The sequence below is a fragment of the Solanum lycopersicum genome, chromosome 5 (genome assembly GCF_036512215.1).
Source record: "Solanum lycopersicum chromosome 5, SLM_r2.1".
NCBI lineage: Eukaryota > Viridiplantae > Streptophyta > Magnoliopsida > Solanales > Solanaceae > Solanum > Solanum lycopersicum.
This window is the reverse complement of record NC_090804.1, coordinates 67,464,510-67,486,144: the sequence shown is the minus strand read 5'-3', so window position 1 is coordinate 67,486,144 and position 21,635 is coordinate 67,464,510. Positions and strand designations below refer to the sequence as shown.

Sequence of the window (21,635 nt, the reverse complement as noted above, 5' to 3'; positions counted from 1 at the left end):
CAACTATCAAGTTTTTTTTCCTTTTCTACTATAGACACGTGGATTTCGATCCTTTTTGAATTTCAATAAAAGAAAATTGCGTTAAATGTTTATTTAAATCTAAGCTTTTCTCTAATTTTTATTTCATTTTAGTACATTTTACTTGAAAAAATTAAAAATAAAAAAAATATCATATTTTTTTAAATTATACATCTATCTCTTATTTGTGAGGAAAAAGAAAAATCATAAAAACCTGTTCTTTGAATTTTCTTATATTTTCTTACAAAAATATATTTTAGTTAATATTTTAATGTTGGTTATTTTTAGAAGAAAAATAAAAAAAGATCAAAGTATATTGTGTGTAGCCACATAGTAAATTTCATCTCAATCTTTATCGAAAACATACTCTTCCAAACTTTTTAATCTTATTCAAAATTTATAATAGACATTTTAGGAAAATTAATTAGACCTAAAAAAAAAAACTACACTTCATCCTAAATCTAATATATATATATATATATATATATATATAAAGAAAAAATGAGAGGAGGATTTAAGAGAGGAAACTCTAATCAACCAAAGCTAAGTAACAAAAAGAAGTGAACATAAGAAATCATCAACTCCCAAAAACCAAATCTATTCAAATTATGTCTTTTTATTGATTATCACATTATTTATGTATTGTTATGCCTTTTTCATTAATTTTTTCTTGTTTATTTATGTTTGATACACTTTAAGCCAACATTATTTTGAAAACAATCTCTCAACGATGACGTGATAAAATCTGCTTACATATTACTGTCTTCAAATTCGACTTAGTGGATTTCGCTGAATATGTTGTTATTATTCAATTTATGTCTTGTTCTCATATTGTTGGTTCAAGTTGTTATGTTGTAGACTTTTTCATTGGATTTGGGTGATTAATTATAATTTTGGACACACTAATTTAAATGTGTTGTGGAATTGTGAATTAAAAAATAAAAAAAATGACTATCTCATGGCTAATTATTTAGCTATGGTAAATGAGGGAATTGCTCAAAATATAATAGAGATTTATCATGAGTTATCTTGATGAGCTGTGATTTGAGCTAATTTAAGGTCTTTAAAAAAAAACTTTTTTTTTTTACTTTGGTTAATTAACGTAAAGTGGATAAAAAAGATTATTATTTTTTTGCCTATCAAGTTAGATTTATATATTTATACAAAACTTGTATAGTTTCTGTTTGTACTATATATTTTATGAGATGCTCTTAATTGCAATCTAGAATAAATGAAGATCTCCTGAACTTTATATTTTATGATCACACTATTATATGGAGATAAATAAATTTTAAAGAAAATATTCCACCAAACATTGCAACGATTCAATATAAAAACAGAATAATATGAACAAACAAGCAAATTAAGCTAGTGGCAAATTAACTTTATATATGCCACACCAATATTTTTCTTAAAACATTCATCGTTACTAGCGGCAAAATAACGGTCGAGACCCTTTCGTCAGAAAATTTTGTTGTATAGCTAGAGTAAAAATATTCTTTTAAATATATATATATTTAAAAGAATATTTTTACTCTAGCTATACAACAAAATTTTCTGACGAAAGGGTCTCGTCCGTTATTTTGCCGCTAGAGTAAAAATATTCTTTTAAATATATATATTGACACTCCTTAACTACTAAGCAACTATACCCCTTAGTCGAAATTCTGGATCCACCACTGATTGTAACTAACCTCGTAATTCCTCATCTACTTTATATCAAACCTACCACATTAGATCTCTACTAGCACCATCATTCTTATGTTTTCATCCTTTTTGTCACATCACTCATTTCAAATTCAAACTTAATATTTTTTACTACACCCAAATAGCGATATAAGCATTTACGTTACTAAACTAGTTGGTAATTACTAGATAAAATTGAGAAAAACACTCACTCACTAAGACCTCATCACAAGTAGTCACTAATTATCTCTCTATAGAGAAAATACATACAGACACCATCAAAGTTGTTTTGTATTTGCATAAAGACACCTTAACTTTTAAAGTGTCCTATTACCCCACAGAACTAATTAATTTCTTTGTAAATGGGCCATTTTGACCCATTTTCTCGTCTATGTAGTGGCGCGTGTTGCTCAACTCCCTATTCAACCTGACCCGACCCTATTCTTTAAAGAGAAGTCATCTTCTCCATTTCTTTTCTTCTCTGTTTGGCTTGCACCTTCAAGAAATTTTTTCTTAATTTTTCTTCTTTCGGATTTTTTTTTATTCAGCTATGGAGTTAGGTGACAACAAAATTTTGAATGTGGGATTGCTATTAGTTGCAATCCTTTTGGTAGCAAAACTCAGACCTAAATAACTCACACATTTATGCTAAATCAGAACAAAACCCATGTGTAACACTTTCTTGCACATTGCAAGAAAAGTTAATGCAGATCCAATTGACAACAGTTCCTCCATTACCATTTTCTTGTTCATCATGTTCCATTGGCCAACTTGTGGCAGCCAATCTTTTTCCCAGCCATTATGGCCAGTTGTGATGCTTAGACAGGAGCATCCATAGCTTGGAAGTATTTACTTTGAAGTTATTGAACAAGAAAATCATATTCTTCATTGATCCAGAAGTTTCTCGTCAATAGTGATGTCTTATTTTATTAGAGAAGATGATGAAGTGGTCAAACAAAGAGTATCAACATTGATTTTGCTATTGAAAAAACTGTGAAATTGAAAAATTAGGGCTAACAATGATTATTTTGGATTTAAATTTGGGGAAGATGACAAAAATTGATAAAATAATTAATAATAAAGAAAAATAATGACACATGGCACCTTTAAACTGGTCCATGGCAGTAAAAATAATGCATGACGCGCCTCAAGTGCGTGGTAACAACTGAGACTAGGAAATGGGTCAAAATGATCCATTTACAAAGAAATTAAATAGTTTTGTGGGGTAATAGGACATTTTAAAAGTTAAGGTGTCTTTATGCAAATACGGGACAATTTTAATGGTGTCTTTATGTCTTTTCTCTTATTTATACTTACAATTTACCATCACACTTCCTTTCACAACTTAAGTACTATTTACCCACTCCACTACACATCATTAGCTAACTAGTTCTATACCCTTCTAAATATCATGGGATCTCCCAAAAATCATAAGTTTCGCTTAGATCTATCACCTCATGAATAATTTGTTCTTTTATTCAACACCTACACTTGATCGTCATTAATAGAATGACACATCATCTTAATATAAATTTCATTCTAGTTAAAATATACTCTTAACTCATCCTACCTAGTAACTCTTACATTACCTCATATCATGAAATCTTCACATACTCATCACTATAAGGAAAAACACCATCATACATACATAGTTTAATGAACTTTAAAGAAATTCGCCAAACAGTGCAACGATTCAACATAAAACAGAATAAAACGAATAAACAAGGTTCAACAAGCTTCAAAAGGTAAAATACATAGTCTTTTTAATTCTAAAAACATATAAAATAACCATCCACAAATGTCACCACCAGTGGCTAAGGTGAGCTCCAAACATGGCTCCAGATTGTTACGAGCCAGCTCATACAAACTAGATCTTTCATGTGACACTGGATTTGCACCATCAATTGGAAGAGGAGGGTCCCTATTTTCAATTGAAAAATACTCAAATTTTAACATATGAACAATGAAAAAAGATGAATATAATTCGAAAAAAAAATATAAATTAATTACCTCATATAGGTAGTTCTTCCAGTGTATGCTTCAACAGTAATTATATGAAAAAACCGCCTATTTTCATCTTCAGGCTAAAAATCAAATAGAAATTTATTTCTTTAGAATTAATAAATAATGAAAAAAAAATTTCATTTACAACAAAAATAGAAGATATCTCTTCTAATAAAAATTGAATGTAGATAATCAATATTCAGATTAAAGATTACGATAATAATTCAATTTCATCTAATTTTTATATTAAATTAATGTATTTTAACATGATTAAATAATAACTATAGTAAAAAAAATACTTGTTCTTCGTTATTTTCGTTCTCAATGTTGTTTTTTTCATCTTCAGAGTCAGAGTCAGAATCAGAGTCCAAATTAGCGTCAAACTCAGAGTCAGAATTTGTAAATCTAATCCAAATTCCATCTTCTTCGACAATTTGGCATCTAGGGCATATCATTTTTCCCCTTATATTGAACTCACTTCCAATACAATCTGCATAACAAGGGGAAAAAATTTTTTAATCAACTTATACCAAGGTTTTACGTCTAAAAGACAAGAAAATAAATTCAATTTATGATGCTACAAGTTTTCTATTTCACTTCCAACGAATTAAAAAAATTAAAAATTCCAACTTCATAAATTCAAATATCCAAATTAAAAAAAAAACATATGATAATAGATCTAATAAACAATTTCTTATGTTGAGTAAAGGAAAATCTAATACATACAAAAATAATTATAAATGAATAATTTATTTATTTTATAGATTTGTAAATTCTTTGTTATATAAACCTGAGTGGAAGAAATGTTGGCACTTAAGCTTAGTGATTGCCCTTGTAGAATCATCTACAACATTCTCAGAACAAATGGTACAAATTGGAGGGTTTTGTAACATGAATTAATTTGACTTTTGCCAATTTTGTAATTTTGTAATAGATTCTTTAATTATGAATCATGTATGTGTTCACATTGTATAGATGGAAAGTAACTGAAAATTTATGATTTTGTTTTTTTTTTTTCTAATGTGAAAAGATATAAGTATCCCTCGTATTTTTTGGAATTACAATCCGAATTAATTAGTTGTGATACACACATATATTATCAAGTGATGTTTTTTAATGGTCGAAATTGCCTCTGAAATATGAAATAAATTACCTACACCCTATGTTATATTTTAGGATAAAAAAAGTTATATTGTTTTTCCAAGATATCATAAATATCTTCAAGCGTTAACAACTCGAATTTTTAGTGATGTGGCATGCAATCCACGTGTAAAACTAATCTATTCACCTGAGCATTGCCAACTAGAATAATGTATGTGCGTAATATTTATGATTTTATTTTTTTTTCTAATGTGAAAAGGCATAAGTATTTCCCTATTTTTCTTTGAAATTACGATCCGAATTAATTAGTTGTGATGCGCACACACATTATCAAATGATGTGTTTTTAAAAGAAAAATGGTCGAAATTGTCCATGAAATATGAAATAAATCATTTACACCCTTTGTTATATTTTAGGATAAAAAAAGTCACAGTGTTTTCCCAAGAAATCATAAATATCTTCAAGCGTTAACAACTCGAATTTTTAGTGATGTAGCATGCAAGCCACGTGTGAAACTAATTTATTCACCTTAGCGTTGCCAACTAGAATAATTTGTGTGCGTAATATTTATAATTTTGTTTTTTTTTCTAATGTGAAAAGACATAAATATCTCCTATATTTCTTTGGAATTACAATCCGAATTAATTAGTTGTGATACACACACACATTATCAAGTGATTTTTTTTTATAAAAGAAATGATCAAAATTGCCCCTGAAATATGAAATAGATCATTTGCACCCTATGTTATATTTTAGAATAAAAAAAGTCATATTGTTTTCCCAAGAAATCATATATATCTTCAGGAGTTAACAACTCGAATTTTTAGTAATGTGGCGTGCAAGCCACGTGTGGAACTAGTTTATTCACCTAAGCATTGCCAACTAGAATAATGATTGAACGAAACTGAAACTTTATCTATAATACTTTTAATTAGTATTTTTTTCTAATGTCTAAGACATAAGTATCCCCTATATTTCTTTACACATTATGTGCTAACGTGAAGTTAGAATCTGACTTAATTAGTTTTGATAGCATACATACATTATCAAGTGGTGTTTTTTCAAAAGAAAAAATGGTCAAAATTGTTCCTGATATATGAAATAAGCCATTTATATCTTATATTGTATTTTAGAATTAATTCACTGTTTTCTCAAGAGACCATAAACATCCTCACTAGGTAACAATTCAGATTTATAGTGATGTCGCTTGTGGTCTAATCTCTTCACCTAAGCATTGCAAATTAGGATAAAGATATAGCGAGATCTACATGATCTACCATATGCTCTGTGGTGATCAACAAAATGAGTGAAGCAAGCTAGACTGAGATGATTTGGACATGTGAAGAGATGCGTAGATGCACTGTAAAGGTGTGAGAAGTTGGTTATTGATGGTTCGAGGAGAGCTAAGCCGAAGAAGTATTATAAAAAGCTGATAAGATACGATGTGATGCAACTTCATGTTATCGAGGATGTGACCTTAGATAAGAGCTACGATGTGGAGGATACGTATTAGGTTATAAAGTTAATTAGTAGGTAATGTATTGTTTTATTGGTAAGAGTGACTGATATATGTCATGGTACTAGTTGTATTATCATTGTAGTTCTTGTTTTTATTTTGCCATTATTTGTTATTATTTTCTATAATCTATTCTAGCTGGTATGCTCAGCTGCTTAATGTGTTTTGAATATCTCATTATACTATTATTATTATTTTTGACTTTTTTTATGGTACTTTGCAATTTTACCTTGTTATTTGTCATATACTTTTCTATATCTCCTTATTTGTGGCTGAATTTAATGCATAACAAAAGTCAAAGATCTTTAAAAAATAAATTTCTCTATTTCTACAAGAAAATATTAAGATTTGTGTATATCATATATTCCCCAAACCTCATTGATTTTTCTAATTTAGATAGATATAATATACTTATTAAATTTCTCATCATAGATTAATTAACATAAAAAGTAAATTAGTGAATGTCAGACTAGAATTTTTGAAAGTCAATAGTCCAATGAAAATATAAAAAGAATTGAAAAGGCTTGAAAGGATGACTTTTAAGGTCATGATTCGATCTTGTACGATTCAGACCAACTACGTATATTTAGAATTGTAGATTTATCCCGAAAAAATTATAAATAGCTCTCTATTAAAGGTAATTTTATATTCAGAATTTAAATTTAAAATTTTTAAGTAAAAATTTAAAAATACTTATCAATCTATTAATGCTGAAAACAACTTAATAAGAACATGCAAATCATATTAATTATAGGATTCTATTGTCATTTACTTTCATAGTACAAAGAATGCAAAATTTTGAATACACCATTTACTAAATATAAGAATGTCAACTAAAAAATATATATTCGAAAGTACTAAATTTAAATCTATATAAATCAAGAAAATTAACTCATGGGGGGGACAAAAAAAATTGTCTTAAACTTTTGGCTTTGGCTTCTTTACAATCATCACAGAGCAATGAGCATGGTGAGAGCAATAGTCACTTACACTACCCAAAACAGCCCTGTATATAGCATACAACAATGAAATTTAATCAATAATTTTCAGTAAAAAAATTATGAAAAATATTGAGAAAGAAAATTAAACTCTCTAAGTGATTATGGATTATTTTTTAAAAAATATAATTATTTGGTATTAGAAATTCATTAGGTCGACTATGTTTAAATTTGCACTTCATAAAGACCATTCAAGGACATCGGGTCCATTATTGAAATTCTAACTCGAAATCATTAATATTACACCCCTGGGTGGTATATATACTTTTTTTATTCAAATTTAATTGATACTTAGTCGATATGATTAACTTTCCATTATAATCAACTAGATTTAATAGTTCATTTAAAAATTGTGGTTGATCAATGTTTCAAAAGTGCTTTAGGAAAAAAAAAACCCTATTTTTTTCAATTTCTAAATACTACCTTCTACTATTGCTGCTACTACTACTTAAGTAACTTATTCTTAATTTCCTAAAGAATTTATCACTCTCTAAAAATAAATACTTTAAAAAAAATACTTTTAAACTTTTCAGAAACTTGGTCAAACGTGTTATCAATTTCGATTTTCGAGAGATAGAAGTATTTGTACCTTTTGAAAGCTCCATATCCATGACTTCCCATGGCCAAAATAGAGGCATGATATTTTTCAACAGCCTCACAAATAACATTCCTAGCATCACCTTCAATAATTTCACATGCTACATTTGACACCCCTTTAGTCTTGCATAATTCTTTAGATTTGTCAATAGTTTTTTGGGAAGCTCTTTTAATATCTGACTCTACCAATGTAAACATGTCACTTGTACCTATACAACATTAAAGAATTCGAGTTTAGTTAATGAGATGCCAAAAAAAGGAAAAGAAAACAAGTAGTTATAAAAAAACCGTCTTCCGTCGACAAGTAAAGTAAGCACTCTAATTTTGAGGATGTGTAACTTAATCTCAACTGGCAACTAAACATTTCAACTCTGCCCCATCGCATCATCTCATGACCACTTAACGCTGACATGTCACGTAAATTTCAAAGGTATTTAAATGATCGTTTTGTAAGTTGAGTGTTCAGGTGATATATCAGAGACGAGTTGATCGACATGTCTATATTGTTGGAAGAAAAAAAAAACATGTTTATATTATAGAAAGAAAAAAATCACATCTAAATTAATAATACCTGGTCCAGCAATTGCAACAACAGAAGTTGGAGTAGGTTTTGCATGAATAATCATAAGTTTAAAATTGGAAACTGATGGAGATGGAAAAAAATGATCAAGTATCCATTCAAGGGCATAATAACTATGATCACTATCATCTAAAGCAAATATCATCACTTGTTTTTCTCCCATTGTTACACAATTATTTATGCAAGATTAAAAATATTTTTTTTTTGTTTTTATAATAATTAGGAATATATAGTGATCAATATTGACGGTTTATATTGTAATTTAGTTTTTGAGAAAAAATAAATGTGATCCGTTAGAAATGGATCTAAAAATTTTTTATGGACATTAGTTGGTCAAGAAGGGAGAAAAGAGTACGTCCACCCACTTAAGAAAAATTTAATGTGGAATGCATCGTACACACTCGTATCAATATCATATCATATATGCAATATAATAACCATCCATGCTTACGTTATCTGGGGCTTGAATAAATTATTCGATAAATCACTTACAGTACATACAAATTAAAAGTCATGATAAATTCATATCCATCAAATTATAAGAAGAAAAAAATGATAATGAGTTGCATTATGTGGATTCAATACAATCACATCTACACTTATTCTTTGTTAGTGATTTGAATAAATTATTCAATAAATTACTTAAAATATACTTGAATTAAAAGAACGTGAACACATATTCATCAAATTAAGAACCAAATAAATGTTGTGTTGCATTATGTGCATATAATACATTAATCATGTACGCTTGTGTTGTTAGTGGCTTAAGTAAATTATTCGATAAATTACTTAAAGTACATCTAAACTAAAATAAATACGAGATATTTACCAAATTAACAAAAAGTAATAATGTGGGTGGAATCAAAATAGATAGAACATCAAATCTTTATTTTATTTTTCTTTATCTTTTTACTCTTAATTCCTTCTTTAAATTGAAATCAAAAGTAGATAGAGACAATTTGTTTCTTTTTTAATAGATCAAGTAATTAAGAAAATGACAGATATTACTTCATGCCAAGCACAACTCAATATAAAATAAAGAAAATCAAATTTAAAGAGAAAATAAAGGAAAAGAAAAGGCTCATTCACATTTTTTAATTAATTTATGTACTTTAATTAATCAATTCACTTTTTCAGCTACTGATTTAGCCATATATTACCCCCCAAAAAAATATATACTAGAAACTGACCAAAAATATCAGAAAATATATATATGCAGAAACTACATTTTTATATGTTGATTAATAATAAATCATACTTACTCTTGATAAATTTTAAAAACATAGATTATTCCAAATATATATATATATATATAAGAGACTATTTAGATCTAACCAAACATATTTTTTTTAGATTTTTAAAATTACTTTAATAAATTTAACATCATTATTTATGTCATCAAATAATTTTCTATCACGCACGTTGAGTAATCATTGTCATCGTGGCAAGATATATAAACTACTCAAATACTTTTAGAGATATTTATTGATTTTATATTTTGTTTACGCTTCTTATTCAAGAAGTAGTATAAACATATTATTTTCTTGTTTTCAATTTAATGAATTATTTAAAATCAAAATATTGTATCACTATACATGGGTTATAGTGATTTCGAAACTATTATTTTCAGTGACGAAGTTAAAATTTTCGCTAAAAATATTCGAAATATAAAAATAATGATTTACTTTTTCACCAAACAGGATTCAGATAATTACCTCAACCCTTACTAGGTCTCTGCCCCTAATTATATTACTGAAACAATTATACAAAGCAAATTTTGAAAACTTTTGTTATATTTGATGATTATCAAAACTCTCGCTATATTTGATAATTAGATCACATATTATCGAAACTATTCCTCTGAAATAATGCTTACTCAATTCTCTCTAAATAATTTTTTCTCTTTAGATCCATCAATTCTCTTTAATACCCAAAAATGGATTCTTTAGGTGGCCGATTGCCTGTTTGCTTCTATTGACTTACGTGGTGCAAATCTGTCAATGAAATAATAAAATGAACAGAGGAGCTGAACTTAATCACTTGTTGTCGTTACTCTTCAATTTTCTATTGAGATCTATCCTATAGAGATATTCAAATTGGATCAATTCTCTTTAACGTTAAATATAGACACATATCTTAGTTTATTTATTTAGTATTGGCTATTTAGATGCAATGATCACAATCAACCAAGACATGTGGTTCACCAATCTAAATAAGAATTTTGTTATTGTTTGTCCTTGCTTATTATTTACTATCCTTTTATAACAACCTTAGTTTTTTCCTTTTTTTTTTTTGCATTGTAATTTCAATTTGATCGTATGAAATGTTGAACTTAAAATTTGTTCTATATAATATTATATTTTTACATTTGATCTTCAAGTAATTAAAATATTCATTTGTCTTTCATCAACTTGTGGTAATTCACTCATAAGAGTGACTAAATTGAGGAACATCTCATTCGATCGAGCTCATTGTATCAAATCTATCTAAAATAAATTTACATCTCATAACAGACCAAAATATTCTTTAAAAACTCACACAAAAATAAATACTCAACTAAATTGTTAACTACTCATATGTTATTAGTACGTAAAGAAACTTTAATTCGATCCCACATTAATCAACGTAAATGTATGTACTTCAGTTGGTGCCTATGAACTAATTATCCATGTTGTTATTTAGTTTTCATGTACCATAATTTAATACATTTAACAAAAAAAATTCAAAACAATTATAGAATTTTAAAAAGAGTGTACATATGTTTATATTTCTCCATTTCAAATTAATTGTCCATTTCAAATTAATTGAGTTGTTGAAGTGTTTCACATCCTTTAAGAAAAAAAAAATTAAGATATAAATTAAGCTTAACTTTTCACTTTTATTCTTATTAATTATAATTAAAATAACTCACCATTAATTAATAGCTAATAGATAAAATTAAAAAAAACATTCTAAAAATAATCTTAAAAATTAAACATTCATGAAAAATGAAAAAAGAAAAATGTCATGAAAAGTGAAATACTTCTTTATCAAATATTCTAATGACTAAAATAACAATATCACAATAATTAAAGGATTAAAAATGCAATTTATCTCAAAGAAAAAATGAACCATGTCAGCAAATTATTACTATAACAAAAGAAAAAGTACATTACAAGACACAAATATACAATAAATAAATAAATAAAATAATAATTATTTTTAAAAATAAAAAATATAAATATATATAATAATTTGTGAGTCATGAAAGTTAGAAATGAATTTTAGTTCATCATGATAAAAAGGATACTATTTTTTCTCTCTCCATTTTTATCATTTGCTTCCATGAATTCTCTACATTGAATTCAACCAAACAAAATTTTTAGGGCTTTTTGGTTTGCTCTATCGCTCTCAGATCTGTTTCTGCAAAATTCAATTCTGCAGATCGTGAATTTCAGTTTCTTCATCTCAATCAGGTACCGCAATTTTCATATTCATAATTATCTATAATGTATCTCTCTGTGTATGTGTATAATTCTGCAAGTTTTCGAGATTTTATGTGGTTGATTTTGTTTTTTGTTGATGGATTTATGAGATTTTTAACATGCATTGTGTGTCTAGGACGATTTGAATCCAGATAATTGCGTTTATCGATTTAAAAACGGAGTCGTTTTGTTCACGTTTAAGTACGTTAATGTGCTGGTTGCTGCTTTGATTTCGACTTTTCGCCTTCAGGTGAGTTTCGATATCATAGATTTGTTATTTGATTACGATCTACATTTTTTTTTTGTTGTTGTTGCTAAATTTTGATGATGTGATGTTTTTTGGTTAAATGTTGTTGTTGAAGTGTGTAATAACAGATCGTGAAATTGGCGCCGCAACGCAGATCCCAGCGCCACATGGGTGGCCAGATGCAGCAGAGCAACGGGGCGGCTACTGCTCTGTATGATCAGCAGGGCAATGCCAGCCCTGCTGGTGATGCCGGAGACGCTGTCATGGCGCGATGGCTTCAGTCAGCCGGCTTGCAGCATCTGGCCTCTCCAATGGCTTCTACTGGTGTGGATCACCGCCTCCTACTTATGCAGGTAATATTCCATTAATGGCCCTAGATAAATTTTTTAAATATTGGAATAAGATGGTCCTGAATAGCAGATAAGGTATATAAACGTTTCATATTGTTGATTGGAATTTGGAACTAGTTTGAGATTGAGATGTAGTTGATGTAATAAAAGATCCCAAGTGTAAAAATAAATATTGCTTACATTTTGTTCAAATGTAGACGTTATGGTTTGAGTACACGCAGTACGCAGATCAACACTGCTCAGCGTAACTGCTACATTAGCTTAAATTGAATTGTCTCAGCTTTTGCCCACTGTAGTGTCCAAAAGCTCTTCTCAATATTTGGTTTACACTATTTTGGAATTCACAAATAGATGTGACTTGCGTGTTGTTTAGGTGCTTAGTCTGAATGATACCATTCCTGTCATTGAAAAGTGATCTATGCGCAGCTCCACTGACCTTAGTCAGTCTGGTTGCATTTCTGGCTACAGTGAGTCAACATTGAGGTTTATTTAAGGATCAATACTGATCATTTTGTTTGCCTCACGCCTTCTTTCTTACGCTTCTGGGTCATGGAATGTTATTTTAGCATTACTGTTCTTGTTTGGATGTTGCCATATCGTGTTTGTTAATAATTGCGAAGCTTGGAATTTTATTTGAAGGGATATGGGGCTCAGTCTATGGAAGAGAAACAGAGGCTTTTCAAACTAATGAGAAACCTCAACTTTAATGGTGAATCTGCATCCGATCCATATACTCCTACTGCCGAAAGCTCCGGAGGTATTGGACCATCTGATGGCTTTTACTCTCCGGAATTCAGAGGAGACTTTGGTGCTGGACTTCTGGATCTGCATTCTATGGATGATACAGAGCTCTTATCTGAGGTATGGAAATACTAGTTGGATTCATATTGAGCATATTCATTGCTCCTGTTAGGATGTAGTTTTGCTGGGAACATAGGTTGGACTAGCAATCTTCTAGCTGGCCTAGGACTTGATAGCCTTTTCTGCCATCAATCACACTCCATCCCCATCCTTGAGGTAAAAGAGAAAAGTAGCAAGAAGACAGGAAAGTAGGTGTACCGAGTATGTTTTAATTTAAAGAATGTAGTTGTTCTCTATTTGGAGTCTCTTTGACCATTCTATGGGAAGCTATCTAATAGTAGCTGACCTATCTCGTATCCCTTCAATGTATAAGATTATCTGGATTACTATGGACTTGACACGAGAATCCTAATTATATTGGTTTTTCTTAACAGTAAACTGTTTAAAAATTAAAGATCCGGAGATAATTGTTCAAAGATACCATATTGAAGTTAGAGCTTTTCACATACTGGTTGAAGATCTATAATGTAGTTTTATTGGCATTGAATCTTATTTATGCAAAGAGTGAAGACCACAAGTGCTGCTTACTTGTTGTCTAGAGGCAATTGCTGTTCAATAATTGTTGCTTTATTTTCTGTATAGCATGTTATTTCAGAACCATTTGAGCAGTCACCTTTCATTCCTGCACCAAGTGGAGCATTTGATAATGACTTTGATGCCCCAACCCATCGGCAGCAAAAAGCACAACCAGACACTGATGCTGTAGCTGGGTTACCCATAATTGAAAAGGAAATCAACACAAGGGAAAACAATGTGGCAAAAATTAAAGTAGTGGTATGTCGCTTGTGCATGAACAATCAATTATGGGCACATTTTATGTTGTGATAATGAAACATCATTGAGGCTGCAAAATCCCATAGTTGTTTACATTTTCTGTGCGGTAAATTGTGAACGTTTGAAATGTGTGATCACCCTTTTCTGTGAGCAGCTGATTTAGAAATATTTGTGGTTCTACTAGAAATGAGATGACATTTTTTCTGTTTCCTGATAGGTATAAACGAACTGATTCTCATAGCTGTATTTATATTTACCAAGTAATCAAGACATGGACATTTATAAACACATGATGACATTTACATAAGATAAATGTATATTACCCTATTCATCTTCTGGTATTATCATGCCATGTCATTCCTATAAAAATATTTCTTTTTGAGCCTATAAGAGTATTTCATTTAGGATAAAAAGAAAATGATAAAAAAGCAAATAGTTTTTTTAGAAATTCATTTTCCACCGAGTTTCAGTTACTGCACTAATTGGATATCCTCATGGGTTCTTGAATCACGTGGAGTGACAATTTAGTTGCCTATAACACTTGAAACAAGTTATCACTTGCTTCAAGATTGGTTAGAAGTGAGAACAATATAACTCAATGGCCTACTTCCCATGCATAATTTTGAGGTCTCTAAGGCCTGTATTTTCTTTTCTCGTTTCGCTGGGCCTGGGTAGTTTTGGAGAATAGGGTAATCCATGTGCAACTTGAAGTACTTATAGATATTTGGTAATTAAGCTGCATGACTCCTATGATGACTTTTGTAGGTGTTATATTATTTTCAATCCTCTTAAGCTCCCACATCGACTTAAGTTATAGAGTAAATTAGCCTTAAAGTTTATAGATATGTTGTTTGGGGATGATAGTAAATTCCAACGTTTTCCAGTTTTATGGCGTAATTGGTGGTGTTTGGAAAATCGCATCATAATCATATTTTTGTACTTACCCTTCCATGTTACTGTGGGCTGATTAAGTTTTATCTGTTTGTACTATAAAACATTTTGTTACTATTTTTTGTTTGACCCCTTTCTATACGTTCATATGGCAGTGCAGTTGATATATTGAGTTACTTCATGTCTAATATTCCTAACATTGATCATGATGTTTGTCCAGGTGCGCAAAAGACCATTAAACAAGAAAGAAATTTCTCGGAAGGAGGATGACATTGTCACTGTATCTGACAATGCTTCTCTTTCTGTTCATGAACCCAAATTAAAGGTTTGGAATCCATTGATTCTGATTTATGAATCAGCCCATATTTAAGACTAACTATCGCTTGATTCATTATTGAAGGTGGACTTGACTGCTTATGTGGAGAAGCATGAATTCTGTTTTGATGCTGTTCTAGATGAGTACATAACAAATGATGAGGTATTATTTTGTTACTTTTTAATAGAAGTCAATCGCAAAGACGAATTTTATGGGTCCAAACAACAATTTTGAAAATGATACAGACTGCCTTCAATCTTTTTCTTCTTTTCTTCTCCATAATTGATGATTTATTGTCATGCCTGAATGCAAATAATTTCGATATCTAGGATCAACCTTTTAGGAGAATGGCATAATAGATGAAGATGTATCACAGTGAATTAAACTATGATGTTAAAAATGGGGAGTGCTTGCTCTGCGATAATAAGATACCTAGAAAGACAATTGTGAGATGAGTTATTTGAGAGTTAATTTGGCCTCTAAGATGAAACATATCCACAACTTTTGTGTTGTATTAATGTGATGGTAAGATAGTGTGCCTTTATACAAGATTGAAACATGATTAGAAGTAATTACATTAGACAGAGTGCAAGTAACACATATGGAGAAAAATAAAGAGGGTTGAGATGGTTTGGCAATGTACTAAATGGACCTCCTAGTGCATAAGTCAATAGGCGTGACACTACGATGACAAGAGTTGCTAAAAAGGTATAAGGTAGACTAAAAAGTATATGGATGGAAGTTATTGTAATAACCTACATCTCTCATAATGAATAGTTCAATACTGACTTAGCTAATAACGTAACATGATGAAAGAAAAGGATCATATAAGAGATGCCAACCAGTAAGAGAAAACCTTAATGCTTTTCTGTTACATTTCCATTCGGTCTTTATTCTTTATATTTAGTCTAATTTGGTTAGCTATTTGTATGTCAATGTGAACTCCTAATTTGCTTAAGGAAACAAATAGTTTACTAGAATTGGAAAGAATGGGATTGAATAGAACAAAATGGATTTAGAGGATTTATATAACCAACCCAGCTTAGATGAAGAGATTTTAGAGAGTATTATGTGAATGGAAAAGGCACCTGGGTCTGATGGATTTCCTATGAGCCTTTCTCTCTCTTTTTGAGTTCTGTTGAAGGAAGACATCATTAGTACTGTCCAATACTTTCACACTTATCAAACCTTTGAAAGGAGCTTCAATGCCACATCTATAGCTCTAATTCCTAAATAGTTGGTGCTTCTGAATTGAAGGACTATAGTTTGATTTGGGGCTGGGGGTGGATACAAGATTCTTGCTTAAGATACTTGCAGAAAGACTGAAAGAAGGTGGTTCATAAGCTGGTCAACAAACATCAAATGACCTTCATAAAAAGGAGAGAAATTATGTATTCAGCTGTAATAGCTAGTGAGTGTATAGACTCAAGGTTGAAGGGAGAAGAGATGGTATATGCAAACTCTACATCATGTAAACTGGAAAATTTAGGTGAGTATCCTTTAGGCAAATGAGCTTTGTGAGCATATGGTTATACTGGATTGTTTTCTGCATTAAAACTGTCGGGTTCTCTGTTTTTATAAATAGAGAATCAGTAAGTTCGTTTATATGGTTTTATATGCTTATGTTTGAATTTTATGCTTAAACATTATCTTTTCTCATGCAATTCACAGGTTTATCGCGCCACCGTGGAGCCAATTATTCCTACCATCTTTCAGCGCACAAAAGCAACATGTTTTGCTTATGGCCAGACAGGTTTGATATATTTTCTTTGCATGTTTAATTTATTTTCTCAGTATAAGCCACTCATTTATTTTCTCACATTTAGCTCATTAATACTTTTTATATGTACTTTGGTGTTTGTATTTTAGGTCATTTAATTTCCACTGAATTTATAGAAGGGTCCCATAATTTTGAAATATCTTCCCATTGGAATGTGAGAGTGTCAAATGTTATATTTACCCTTCTAAGAATTTCCCTTTAAAGTTCAGCAAGTATATGTTCATGCATGACTTACAAGAGTAGAAGACATTTACATCCTCTTAGGCACAAGTAATTGAGCATCTACTGACTTCATTTATATCTCAAGGCGAATTTGAACATTGAATTTTAAACTCACAATTTAGTTGATGCTATTGGTGGCAAATGAAGTTGCTTCCAATTTCTTTACCTGAATCCTGAGATCACCTTCAGAAAATATACCTAAATGTGAGATTATCTGGTTTTTGTGTTTCCAGTTCCTTGCTTCAGGTTGAAGTTTGCATGTTTCTGAAATAACCTCTGAAAATGTGACTTTTACTACCAGAAAAAGAGAGATTTTTTAGGATCCACACTCGTTGGACCAGAATGCTTATAAACAACATTAATCTAGTCGAGGTTAGATTATTTTATTCATCTTTTTGTTCTGGATTTGAACGATTTGTCACACTCATTCTTCATATATTTGCTTTAAGATGTTTCAAATTATAAAAGTGCAGGAGGAAGTTACATGTTTTAATGTACACGCGATTGTATGAATTTTTCAGTCTTTGCTTTAAATTCTGCTTCTTATCACTTCTAGTTTCTCTGTATAGTTGGCCATTGCTATTATGGGCAGCTCCTCAATCGGTTATTTCAGAATTGATGTTCTTTCTTTATGGTACAGGTAGTGGTAAGACATACACAATGCAACCATTGCCTCTCAGAGCTGCAGAGGATCTTGTTAGATTGTTGCATCAGCCAATTTATCGTAATCAGAGATTCAAGTTGTGGCTCAGCTTTTTTGAAATATATGGTGGGAAACTGTTCGATCTTCTCAGTGATAGAAAGTTAGTATTCTTACCTGCATTGAAAAGCTTTCATTTGAATGTCTATTGATATTTTTAATGGGGTATATTTTCTCTTTTCAAGTACGTTGTACCCTGCATAACACAGAGATGAGAATGGGCAATATTGAGCCTCTGAATGGGTCTCCAACATTCATTCTGTGGTGGTATCTAATTTTGTAGAAAATTTTCACAAAAGATAAAAGGAAGATAAAAGAGAGAGAAGACACTTGAAGGCTTATGTGTCCTAAAGGATTGATCATTGATGACAAAAAGCATGTCAATCCAGTGGTCGAGTGGATTGTGGTTGTCCAATTACTTTTCTTTAATAAGTAATTTTGTTAATAACAGTACTAAGGGGGTATTAATAGAGTCCAAAAGTCCCTGGCTGACTTCCTCAATGATTTAAAGTGAGTCAAAAAAATTCTATGATTTTATCAAAGCTATTCAAAATGTTTCTACCAAAAGTTTAATGGTCAAAATGCATTTAAGATCTACTTGAGAAATAGTCTTCTTTTTGCTACAAAAGTTCCACAGTTCCTCTCTACCCATACAGTCCATAATATGCACAATATCATTTACAGTTTTCTTGGTTGTCCGACTTATTGAAGAATAATGGATTGTCAAACCTATAGTTTTGTTTTATCAATATGGGATTTCATGACCGATACATGTATATATATATTTTTTCTGAACATTGCTTTTACATAGGAAACTCTGCATGAGAGAAGACGGGCGTCAGCAGGTTTGCATCGTTGGGCTCCAGGAATTTGAAGTTTCAGATGTACAGATTGTGAAAGAGTTTATTGAGAGAGGAAACGCTTCAAGAAGTACAGGCTCCACTGGTGCAAATGAGGAATCATCAAGATCTCACGCGATATTACAACTTGTCGTCAAGAAACACAATGAAGTGAAGGACACTAGAAGAAATAATGACGGAAATGAATCCAAAGGAGGGAAAGTCATCGGAAAGATTTCCTTTATTGACCTTGCAGGTAGCGAGAGAGGTGCAGACACTACTGATAATGACAGGCAAACAAGGTACCTTATTATGGAATGAATCTGGCTGCTTTTTATATTATACCTTTCAGGGAATGCCTAGATTTCTTTCTTAATAGTTTGGTTCTAACTGGCCGAAGTGAAAATTAGGTACATCTCTACAATAAAGTTAACAAGTTCCAACTGTTTCAAGTATGTTAAATTTTATTGTAGAGATGTACCTAGTTTTCACTTTGGCCAGTTAGAACCAAACTATAAAGTAGCATTCAAGTGATGCATAGAACACTTGAATTCTTGTTCTTTCCTTGTTTTCCTTCCCCTCCTGCCCAACCTAAAAACAATTCTATGGCCCTTTACTGCCAATATGTTTGAAGTAGCATATCTCTGAAATTGACATTCTTGTTTGGTTTTAGAATTGAGGGAGCAGAAATTAACAAGAGCTTGTTAGCTCTTAAAGAGTGCATTCGTGCTCTTGACAATGATCAGCTTCATATCCCGTTCCGTGGGAGCAAACTCACTGAAGTGTTGCGTGACTCCTTTGTTGGCAACTCAAAGACAGTTATGATTTCTTGCATTTCTCCTAATGCTGGATCATGTGAACATACACTCAACACATTAAGATATGCAGACAGGTAGTTCTAGCCGTTTTTGTACCAGTAGAATGTTTTGTTCATTTTTATTACGTCGCTGAACCTATTAACATTGCATTTACAGGGTTAAAAGTCTATCCAAAGGTGGAAACACCAACAAAAATCAGAGTGCAAGTGTAACAACTCCAACATTCAAGGAACCTTCTCTACCGACTACTTTGGCTGCCTCTGCTGAGGCGGAAGACGCTTATGAGCAACCTCAAGAATCTAGAGTATCAGAAGCAAATAGAAGAGTTGTGGAGAAAGAAACAACATCATACAATTCGGCTAATGTTTTTGATAAACAACCCTCTAGATTTTCTTCAAATCAAACTTTCAACAGTCAGGATGATGGAGGGACAAATTTTGGTGGTATGGATAGGGACAGGCTTGAGGCGAAGAATAACTATGGTGTTCCAGCTGGTCAAAGAATGCAGTCTACATCGAATTTGCAGAGTTCAACTGATACAGAAGACAAGGTGCAGAAAGTATCTCCACCGCGGAGGAAAGTTTCTCGTGATGAGAAACCTGAAAAGCCAGGAAAATGGTCAAGAAAAGATGCGTCGAGCTCTGAGTCATCCTCTATGAGTTATAAACAGCAAAATGCAAGTATAAAAAGTGTTGGATCGGGACAAAATGAACCTTCTTCACCCCCTCATGATGATAATATCAATGAATTACTGCAGGTTAGCCTATGAAGCTCTTTTACTTCTCATGTCGTAAGATATCCTCATTAATAACAGTTTTGGCCTTTTTGATGTCGATGTAATTTTCCTTTTTCTGCTGTAAAAGGAAGAAGAGGCCCTGATGGCTGCACACAGGAAAGAAATTGAAGATACGATGGAGATTGTTCGTGAAGTAAGAAAATCATAGTTTTTCTGGTCTAATGAAGCTCTTTAACACTTTATCATGTCTCTTTGCAAAACTGGGAATATTGTTCACTTGAAATAATTAACATATTGCTGCTTTTCTCTGTCAGGAAATGAAACTGTTGGCAGAAGTTGATCAGCCTGGAAGTCTCATCGACAATTATGTAACACAATTGAGCTATGTGTTGTCGCGAAAAGCAGCAAGCCTGGTCAGCCTCCAGGCTCGTCTTTCCAGATTCCAGCATCGACTAAAAGAGCAGGAAATACTGAGTAGAAAGAGGGTACCACGGTAGACAACATTTGAGCTTTTAACTGAAGTGGTCGCCCCCTCTCTCTCTCTATCTCTCTCTCTCTCCGCTCACTTGTACAACTCCGCCTTTTGTAATATTCAAATTGTAGTTTAATTTCTCTCTTGCCAATATGCAAACCATTTGGTGAAATTACGATGTGCATATGAAAACATAGTCTGAAAGGAACTATAGACGTACAACTCATGCTATACAATTAGTGAAGCAACTCACCTTCGTATACTCCAGGCAAGGAAACAGGGCGTTTCAGAGCTTTTTAAATTTGTTGTGATCAGATTTGGACTTGTCAAATATGTGGACAGAAATCCATATATATTACTGTGTTTTGTCGAATTCCATGTTGTGCAATAGGTTTTTGGGAAGTTAGGTGTTTAATTGTAACTAAAACATTTTACTATTTGTTCTTTGTAACAACATTATTGATTCGATGATTTCACTGCGTATCAAGCAGTTATGTTTTATGTCTATTCACTTATAATACATATAAGTTCAAACCTCAGGATTATTTGATATTAATAAAATTGTTTCACTTAACAGAGGCACATGCTTGGTTTTTTGAGCTAGTCAGGCCTTCCTGAGGGTAGCGTCATGACTACACAGCAGCTAAAAATAGATTTTTTGGGGT

General features: G+C 31.3%; 2 protein-coding genes across 2 annotated transcripts; one reads left to right on the top strand and one right to left on the bottom strand.

Annotated features, from left to right (window-relative positions):
• Positions 1-7,180: 7,180 nt before the first annotated feature.
• Positions 7,181-8,761, bottom strand: LOC101267410 (universal stress protein PHOS34-like). Its single transcript, XM_010323084.4, has 3 exons — positions 8,492-8,761; positions 7,913-8,129; positions 7,181-7,331 (listed from the first exon to the last, which is right to left on the bottom strand). The coding sequence occupies exons 1-3, from the start codon at positions 8,661-8,663 to the stop codon at positions 7,244-7,246; spliced, it is 477 nt and encodes a 158-aa protein (XP_010321386.2). The 5' UTR covers positions 8,664-8,761; the 3' UTR covers positions 7,181-7,243.
• Positions 8,762-11,726: 2,965 nt separating this feature from the next.
• On the top strand, positions 11,727-21,471 carry LOC101245362 (kinesin-like protein KIN-13A). The gene is made up of 14 exons (XM_004239764.5): positions 11,727-11,955; positions 12,101-12,214; positions 12,327-12,564; positions 13,201-13,422; positions 14,005-14,196; positions 15,308-15,412; positions 15,488-15,565; positions 17,075-17,156; positions 18,046-18,208; positions 18,917-19,246; positions 19,618-19,836; positions 19,919-20,519; positions 20,626-20,691; positions 20,813-21,471. Exons 3-14 carry the CDS (start codon positions 12,379-12,381, stop codon positions 20,993-20,995), a joined length of 2,427 nt encoding a protein of 808 aa, XP_004239812.1. The 5' UTR covers positions 11,727-11,955; positions 12,101-12,214; positions 12,327-12,378; the 3' UTR covers positions 20,996-21,471.
• Positions 21,472-21,635: the final 164 nt, after the last annotated feature.